This window comes from Scatophagus argus, chromosome 2 (assembly GCF_020382885.2).
Source record: "Scatophagus argus isolate fScaArg1 chromosome 2, fScaArg1.pri, whole genome shotgun sequence".
NCBI lineage: Eukaryota > Metazoa > Chordata > Actinopteri > Scatophagidae > Scatophagus > Scatophagus argus.
The window spans coordinates 21,032,321-21,041,788 of record NC_058494.1 but is presented as its reverse complement, the minus strand read 5'-3'; the positions used below and the strand labels follow the sequence as shown (position 1 = coordinate 21,041,788).

The following is a 9,468-nucleotide window of genomic DNA, read 5'->3' as shown; positions in this document are numbered from 1 at the left end:
AAAAAGGACACCGGGTATTTTTTTGCTTCTTGTTTTTATCGTTTGTTTGTTTTTGTTGTCAGCATTTTATGTATTTTTCTCTCTACGGGTGCAGCAGAAACTATTTAATCACTCTGTGGAAGTCGGCTAAAAACATGCAGATTTACACGCAGTTGCTGTTGTGTTGTTGTCTGCGCCTCAGACTGGGACTCGAAGTCCACCTCCTTAAGAAAACCTCCAAACAGCCACAATCTAACATCCAAAAAATAATAATAAACCAGTTACCTTTCTAATCATCGCGAAAAGTGCAGGAAAGATTGGAAAATGCGCGACTAGCATTGAAGAGTGCAGTTTGCTTCCAGTGGTGGAATAACAAAGCCCTACTTCTACCAAGAAACACTCCTTAACTATCATCTGCCATAATCATCCCTTTAAACAGGAAGTAACACTTTCTTTTCTCATATAGTCTGGAGTAAATGTGCATCCCAGTACCATTCAGCTACTTCAAGGTTGAGAGTTATTGTGGGACAGATATTTATTTGGTTGTCTTTTGGACCTTTTGTAGTTTTGTTTAAAAATGTAAACAATGCATTCTGTGTGTGGCTTTTATGAATATGGCTGACACATTAATGCATCTTATGTTGACAAAGAAACAATTACCAAGATATTATTGATACCAATAGATGTTATCCTTACCATGTCAGTGGATATTGGTGGTGTACCCTGTACAAATGTTCAATAACATTATCACGAAACATCTGACAAATATAAAGCCTGCATTTCTGAGGAGACAGGGTGGTTTCCTCTTGTCCATCTCGCCCAGTTTGTAATCCACACCTGCTAGGTGTTGCGAACGCCAGTCCACACTCCAAGCCAGCGGGGGGCGCTAATGTGATCTGCACAGCCACTGTAAAACAAATTTGAAAGGAGGGAAGCACAGGAACCTGGAAATCAAGTAATTCCATATTGCCCGGTAGATTGTGTTCGCGTTAATATATTAAAGAAAAGCTACATTTTCTCCTAAAGATGTCCAAAAGACATCGTCTGGATTTGGGTGATGACTACTCCAGCAGTAAGAAGAGGTCTGATGGGTACGTCAAGCTCCAAAGTGTCAAACATTTACTTTAACCAGTTAGGCACTAGCTAACTGTTAGCTGATGCTAGTTAATTTGGCTAATAGCCACCATGGATGTACATGAAGAACCGAGACAATACAACCATAACTATTCACGTTGTATTGCAGGTTTTAGTCGTTGTTACACAGCGGCACCTGGAACTTCCTCTGATACATGATTATAACGTCAAATGCCTGCTGTGTAGCCATAATGTGTTAATAACCTCGTGTAGCTTGTGGGAAAGAGTCTTGCTAACAAACGAAGCGTTTAGCCGACGTTACCTTCACCATTACTGCACGTGTGTGGCTAACGTTAAGTCAACAACATGCTAACAACCTATGCCTGCTAGCTAAACTTGACTTAGCCGGTTAACGCTAGCTGCAAGTGAAAAGAATGATTTCTTTCGTAAAGTAGCAGTCCACTTTAAGAAATTGAAGCCATTATATCCAGCGCCCCCAACAGTTAGCATGCTTGCTAGCCAAACCTTGGGGGTCTCTTATTACCCAGAAACGCCGTTTCATTAGGTTTCTTAACTTAGTTGCTATTTTCGTTATGTAACGTTACACCTGGTTAACTGTTTGATGCAGCACTCCCTTAGTAAACCAAGGCTACGGTGTTAAGTTTCAGTTGAAACTCGTTAAAAGAGAGGTTAGATGAGTTTTATCGTTATTCTGAAGGGACTGAACCGCAGTTGCAAAGGCAATGCCAAGTTAATTTGTAACTTGTAACTGTAACTGTAAAATGTGCTTGTCACAGTATATGGGTGCGTGAGTCATAGTTCTTTAAAAACTTTAAGCGTCCTTTTAAAATTGTTTTTAATGGAATATGAATGAAGAGAATAGAAGATCAAATGACTTCCTGTTAATGGAATTCTTCTAAAACTGTTATATATCAATACTTATTCAAGTAGGCAACAGTGTACAGTTACATGTGCATACACAACAACAGGCTAATGTGCTAATTATGCCATATAGGACTCACAATAACTACATGTTTTGACTTGAAAATAGTGTTCAAATTAACATACAAGTTATGATTGTGGCCGGGGGTGCTAAGTTTCAATGTTTTCAACCTGCTGCTTAATAATAATATTACATATATATTAATAATTTATTAATAATATTGAACAAGCAGACAAGCATCATCCAAAGGCTGTTATTCAAGCTAATTAAACTCATACTAAATGGATATTTTGTAGGGATGCACTATGATTATCAGCCTCATAGTGGGTGATTCATATTGTTGGTTATCTACTGTTAAGTAGCGCCAATATCACAAAGACATATTACTGTTATTGACTTAACAAGCACAGCATCTACACACTCCAACAGAGCAGCTGGCAGTATGCCTCTTTTAAAGCTGAACTGGTTTCTGCCAGTATACACAGAAGAAAAGGAAAAGAAGAACAAGCCCACTCTGTTTTCACACCCATGACATCAATCTGTAACACCTGAGTAGAGCCGTGCTATCTAACAAGACGAAGCACAGGAAATTTTCCCATCTTAGTTAGCCAATTTGTGGCTTGACAACCATTGCAACTTTGACAGTAGTATAGAAAGAAATCAGAAAAGAAAGTTCTTACTGTCCCACATTGGAAATGTTTATAATGATGACCTGCTCTGATGTTGACAGGAGAGATCGGGACCGTGACCGAGACCGTGAGGACCGCTCCAGGGACAGGGACCGAGACAGGGACCGTGACCGAGACAGAGACCGGGACAGAGACCCAAAGCCCTCCAGTGCCCAGCCTAACAGCACTCCGGTTGTGCCAAGCATGCCAGCCATCAAACAGATGACCATGCACCAGCAGATCAACCCGTTCACCAATTTGCCGCACACACCGCGCTACTATGAGATCCTGAAGAAGAGGTTGCAGCTTCCAGTGTGGGAGTACAAGGAAAGCTTCAGCGATATCATCACACGTCATCAGAGCTTTGTCCTTGTTGGAGAGACTGGTTCTGGGAAGACAACACAGGTCTGAGATGCAACAGACAAACCCATCTCTTATGTGCTGGACACTGAAAGATTGTGTAATGCTTGCGTTGTAGTGTGTTTAAAAAAAACAACAAATGGATTTGATACCCTCCTATTACACAATTGTATCTGAATTAATTACAACCTTTTCCTCAATCTCCAGATCCCACAGTGGTGTGTGGACATGGTGAGGGGCTTGCCTGGCCCTAAGCGGGCAGTCGCTTGTACTCAGCCCAGGAGAGTGGCAGCTATGAGCGTGGCTCAAAGGGTGGCGGATGAAATGGACGTCATGCTTGGACAGGAAGTTGGGTACTCCATCCGATTTGAGGACTGTAGCTCTGCCAAGACTATACTCAAGTAAGTGACTGAAGTCTGGTAATGCACAGTAAATGCTTTTTATAGGAATGAAACACTCAGTCCAGAGCATCTCATTCTAACAAAGCATGTCTATAATTTCTGTAGGTATATGACTGATGGTATGTTACTAAGAGAGGCTATGAATGACCCGCTGCTGGAGCGTTATGGTGTTATCATTCTGGACGAGGCCCACGAGCGAACTCTGGCTACAGATATCCTGATGGGAGTACTCAAGGAGGTGGTGCGTCAAAGACCGGATTTGAAGGTATTCATCTACTGTTAAACAACAGCAGTTTATCATTTGTGTGTCTTTATTACAGCGTTTGTAATGGTGTGTTATAAGCAGGTGCTTTAGTAAGTCTGCAAGTCAAAGAGAACATTTATCTTTGTGCAAAACACAAACAGACAAATAAACAGAAAAGAAACACTTGTGCCTCCCAGGGACTCACACTTTTGTTCTCATGGGATCAACTAATATGGGGTTTAGGAATTAGTAATTAAAATAGGCTGTTTTATTTATTGTTTTGTGAACAAGTCTCAACATACAGATAGTGGCATATTGATGCTGAATTAGAATAAATACGAGTTGAAAAATGTGTACAGCAACGTTTTTCCTTAACGCTCAGGTGATCGTCATGAGTGCCACTCTAGATGCTGGGAAGTTCCAGGTTTACTTCGACAACTGTCCCCTCCTGACTATTCCCGGACGTACGCATCCTGTGGAGATATTCTACACCCCCGAACCGGAGCGAGACTACCTTGAGGCAGCGATACGCACTGTCATCCAGATTCATATGTGTGAGGAAGATGAAGGTGACTGCCTTCTTTTTCTCACTGGTCAAGAGGTAAGACTTTAATGGTTGTGTTGCTTGGTTTAGTGTACTTCTCATCATAACCACGTTGCTCATATTCCTCAACACACAATGTGATTTTTTTTTTTTTCCAGGAAATTGATGAGGCTTGCAAACGGATCAAGCGTGAGGTAGATGACCTTGGACCTGAAGTAGGGGACATCAAAATCATTCCACTGTATTCCACATTGCCTCCACAACAGCAGCAAAGGATCTTTGAGCCACCTCCTCCAAGAAAGCCCAATGGTGCGATAGGAAGAAAGGTATGTTTTAAGTAATAATACAGAAACATTTTAGCAAACTTCAAAATTAATTCTGAAATTATTGTATAATACATCTTACAGTGTGGATGCCTTCATATAAGGTGCCCATTTGCATTTTCACCCACTTGTCAGATTTTGATGACGGCATGTTGCTTCATCCTCAGGTTGTGGTTTCAACAAACATTGCTGAGACCTCTCTGACAATTGATGGTGTGGTGTTTGTCATTGATCCTGGATTTGCCAAGCAAAAGGTGAGCAAAGGATGACTCACCTCACTGCGTTTTTATTGTATTTAATCCTGTGAAATCTGGCAAAATTGATTGAAAAGTGATCCCAAATAGTGTGGAAGCCAGACCTGGTCCAGTAATCAGCTTAAACAAGTGTGATGTGGAAACTTGAAGCCTCCAGTAGAAGGGGCTTTACAGTGGTGTAGGAGACATCTTGTGTCCTACCACAGTGAAATAAAAAGTATTTACATATTCTGAATTTTTTAGCAATGGAACTGGAATAGGTGGCATTTTAAGGATTTTAATGTATTAATTCTACTTTGAGCAAAAACCTTGTCAGACACACATTAAGGGATTTTTATATATATATGCCATAATACATGCGTGGAGAGACTCTTTATACATGCTTTCAAATGTGCCCAGGTTTACAATCCTCGTATCAGAGTCGAGTCCCTGCTCGTCACGGCCATCAGTAAAGCTTCTGCCCAGCAGAGGGCGGGACGAGCTGGCAGAACACGTCCAGGGAAATGTTTCCGTCTGTACACAGAGAAGGCCTACAAAACAGAGATGCAGGCAAGTGGCAACAGTTACGCATTCTTGTCGTCTTCACTTTTTGAGCTTTGGATGTAGACAGGAGCAAAAACCTCAGTTAGTTTAAGCCGTTCTCAGAATGACTACAGATATTGTTAGCACATTTATGCTTGTTTTTTGGTCATTTGTTTGTTAACACTGTAATCATCCCCACTCCAGGATAACACGTATCCTGAGATTCTTCGATCCAACTTGGGATCTGTTGTGCTGCAGCTAAAAAAAACTGGGTATCGATGACCTTGTGCACTTTGACTTCATGGATCCACCAGGTGAGTCAGCGTGCGTTAGTTTGAGGAATAACACATTTGTCGATTCCTGCTTAGGTGTGACTCTGACCTTCCTGTGTGTCTCCTCCCTCACTCCATTTTTCAGCCCCCGAGACACTGATGAGAGCCCTCGAGCTGCTGAATTACCTGGCAGCTTTGAATGACGACGGTGACCTGACAGAGCTGGGCTCCATGATGGCAGAGTTCCCTTTGGACCCCCAGCTGGCTAAGATGGTCATTGCCAGCTGCGAGTTTAACTGCTCTAACGAGATCCTTTCCATTACTGCCATGCTGTCAGGTAATGCCCAGGACTGGGCTGACATCTTCCTTGCCTTCTGTGGGCCAAGTCTATCAGGGTTTACTCACTACTGCTCCCTGGTGGTATAGGGGGGGGAAAGTATTCTACCTAGACCTTAGTTTGTCCGCAGCATTTTGGAACATGTGGGTGAAGGGAGGACTATTTATCATACATAACTGCATGTTTAATTTGGTATTATTGAAGTTTTACACATTTTTAATTCTGTAGCTACAAATTATCATCCCACTTTCATATGGTAAAGTTTCTGAATTTAAGTAAAATGAAAACAAGTGCAGATGGCACAATATTATCAAGTTACCATCTGAATTATACTTGCATCCAGATGTGCAAAAGTGGCAAATGTTTTTATCTTTGGGTTGAATTTTTAGCAAAAATGTAGGGTAGGTGGTAAACCTCTTCCAGCATACTGTGTTCTTGTTCTCCAAAGTGTTTTTTTGTTGTTTTTTTTTTGCGATCTCGCCTTTATCACATGATGTCTTAGATTGTTCAAGGAGTTATGCAAGTAGTTTTTTGGAAGAGAGTGTGGCATGTTTAATTTTGATGGAAAAATACTTGAGTTTCATAACAATGAGACCGAGCTTTGAACAAAGATTTTCATTCTCCCTTAGGAAAAATGCCTCTTTTTCTTAGCCCTGAAAATCCTGTATAAACTCATACGTCATCATCCAGAAAGTCTTTATACTCAGCAAATTGCGTTTTGGTTGGAATGCCTTTCACTCTGGGCAGCTTCTCTTAAATTTTAAAGATCCACAATTTTAATTGAAGGCCGTAATATCTACTGTCTGTTTATTGACTATAGAGTAAGCTTTTCATTGTTAATTGCCACAGTGTTTCATCAGCAAAGCAAATGGATAGGGCAGGCACCACTTGAATTTCTTCATATTCATCTCATTTATCAGAATTGTCTTTTTTATTACTGAAATAATGCACTGTGAATTGTACTTATGAATCGTTATCATGTGTAGCCTGGAAGTATTTTACTTATCTGCTGTCTTGACAGCCTTGCCTAACTGTTATGTGTCGATATCAAAAAGTTAAATTTCTGAATCCTGAAAAGTTAAAACATTGCTGGTGTCCCTAACACTTTGTAGTTGTGTGAAAACTCTTGTTTTACAGATGTGGTTTAATGACCCCCCACTCTCTACGAGATAATAGCCATTACAGTTGGGAATGACCATGAGAAAAGACTGCAGCCCCCTTTGATAGAGCTTGTGGTCCTGCCCTGTCCCAACGCAGTGTCAAGTGCCCTAGCATCATAGGCTTTGCTCCATTTTTCTGTGAATGTTTGACTCATCCCTATGGGCGGCTTTGTTGGGGCCCATACCAACCTTGTTTAGTCCCACAGTGTTTTGTCCGTCCCACGGAGGCTAAGAAGGCAGCAGACGAGTCCAAGATGAGGTTTGCTCACATCGACGGAGACCACTTGACGCTGCTCAACGTCTATCACGCCTTCAAACAAAGTGAGCATCTGTCTTTATAGATCACTTCGAGACACATTTCAAGCCATAAATATACCAATGATAACTTTTAGTATGATGATTTTTTTTTTCCCAGTTTCTTTTCTTCTTCAAATGAAGTTCTTACAATTAGACCTGCTATGTGAATAAGGTTAACTGCAAGTCCATCCTCAAATTTGCATTGTTTCAACATGACTTGTGAAAGTTTTATATTGGACGATGGTGGCTTATATACTGGCAGTGATGATGCCACAAAATCACACTTGAACATACCCATCTTAAACTCAGAGTTGAGCACAGAGAAATGTTTCTCTGCCTGCAGATGAATGCAGAAAGCCTTCAGTGAGGGATTTTAAGTTCTGTACAATACCTGTGTCTCCCCCCCCCCCCATCATCATGTTGAAGCACTAAATTGCTGTCGTTAGGGAAAATGTGTCCTTAGCTTAATCGTTGCTCTACTGAGTTCACCGGCTAGATGTGAACTGTGTCTTTAGTTTGCAGTGTGCAGTGGGAGTTTTTTGCCGCAAACAGCTGCAACTGAAACATTCATTAGAGAGAAATTGGGGATCGTAAAACCAAAAACTTACACCAAAGCGCACTGAAAGACTTGATGGAGCATATAAGTGCAAATGTGGTTGTTAATTCTTGGTGGGTTTGTTTTAACAAGTGACTCTTTTTTTGTCTTTCACCATCATTTGATCTATTAATAATCCATTAAGATAAAAAAATAATAGAGTGGTGCAGTTATAATTTGTCATTCAACGTGACACTTAACCAAATGAATCTGATCCCTTGTTATACATACATATATATATATATTTTTTTTTTTCCCAGACCACGAGTCTAATCAGTGGTGCTATGACAACTTTGTCAACTACCGTTCACTCATGTCTGCTGACAACGTGCGGCAGCAGCTGTCCAGGATTATGGACCGCTTCAACCTGCCCCGCCGGAGCACAGAGTTCACCAGCAGAGATTACTACATCAACATCCGCCGGGCGCTCTGCACCGGCTTCTTCATGCAGGTGAACACATATCAGTAAATGTTTAAGTAGTTGTTTGGTAAGACGGTGATCCAACGCTCCAGATATGTTTGTGCTCTACGATTTGTAGAGGTCTACATTTATCTATTTATTTTAACCTATCTATCCTCCAGGTGGCTCATTTGGAGCGCACAGGTCATTACCTCACAGTCAAAGACAACCAAGTGGTCCAACTCCACCCATCCACAGTCCTGGACCACAAGCCCGAGTGGGTGCTCTACAACGAATTTGTTCTCACCACCAAAAACTACATACGCACTTGCACAGACATCAAGCCAGAGTGGTATGTGTGCAGTGATTTCACTAGTGTATGTTCATGAAGACAAGTTTTGACTGTATATGATGTGCTGACAGATTTATTCACAGTCTTTTTTTGTTGTTCTTCTGTTTTAGGCTGGTGAAGATTGCACCCCAGTACTATGAAATGAGTAACTTCCCACAATGTGAAGCTAAAAGACAGCTGGAGCGAATTATTGCCAAACTAGAGAGCAAGGAATATTCCCAGTACTGAACAATAGCCAAGAAGTGTCCTGGAAAACAACTGCATACTATAGTTTTAGATCTTTCTGTATCATTGTATCATCTTAATGTTTAAAATTTGGCATTTTGATTTTTATATTTTGATTGCTTTCTTTGTTTGTGTTTTTTCTTTTCCCCCTCATCATTGTTAATTCTGTAACTAAGTGTTATGTCAGATGAAATATCAGCAGTAAATATTAGTCCTGGCTATTAAGATTTTCAAAAGGAATATCAGAAACATGTCATTTAGATGTGCTTGACTTTCCTTTAGTGGATTGCGGAGTCATAAAAAATTGTGCTTGCTTCGTTTCTTTAATAAAGGAGCTTTGACTTAATTTCTGTGTGCGTATTAATTAGTAAAGCCTGGCATTGAAATATTAGTGTGGTCCCCAATGAGGTGTTGAGTTAATTTGGTTGTTTAAATTTGACATGATTGAAACTACTAGTTTAAATGTAGGTAAGTATTGAAAAGAGGATAGTTTACAGTGAGTACATAAGTACATTACT

The 9,468-nt window shown here is 40.7% G+C and overlaps 1 protein-coding gene across 1 annotated transcript; it reads left to right on the top strand.

The window, feature by feature from the left end:
* The first annotated feature begins 890 nt into the window (after nucleotides 1-890).
* LOC124074617 (pre-mRNA-splicing factor ATP-dependent RNA helicase DHX15-like) lies at nucleotides 891-9,296 on the top strand. The gene is given in 15 exon segments (XM_046417725.1): nucleotides 891-1,070; nucleotides 2,727-3,069; nucleotides 3,232-3,425; nucleotides 3,531-3,690; nucleotides 4,052-4,270; nucleotides 4,372-4,539; nucleotides 4,704-4,790; nucleotides 5,190-5,339; nucleotides 5,517-5,573; nucleotides 5,575-5,626; nucleotides 5,730-5,921; nucleotides 7,280-7,402; nucleotides 8,234-8,424; nucleotides 8,556-8,725; nucleotides 8,836-9,296. Coding segments are annotated over 15 exon segments (2,289 nt in total). The 5' UTR covers nucleotides 891-1,005; the 3' UTR covers nucleotides 8,954-9,296.
* Nucleotides 9,297-9,468: the final 172 nt, after the last annotated feature.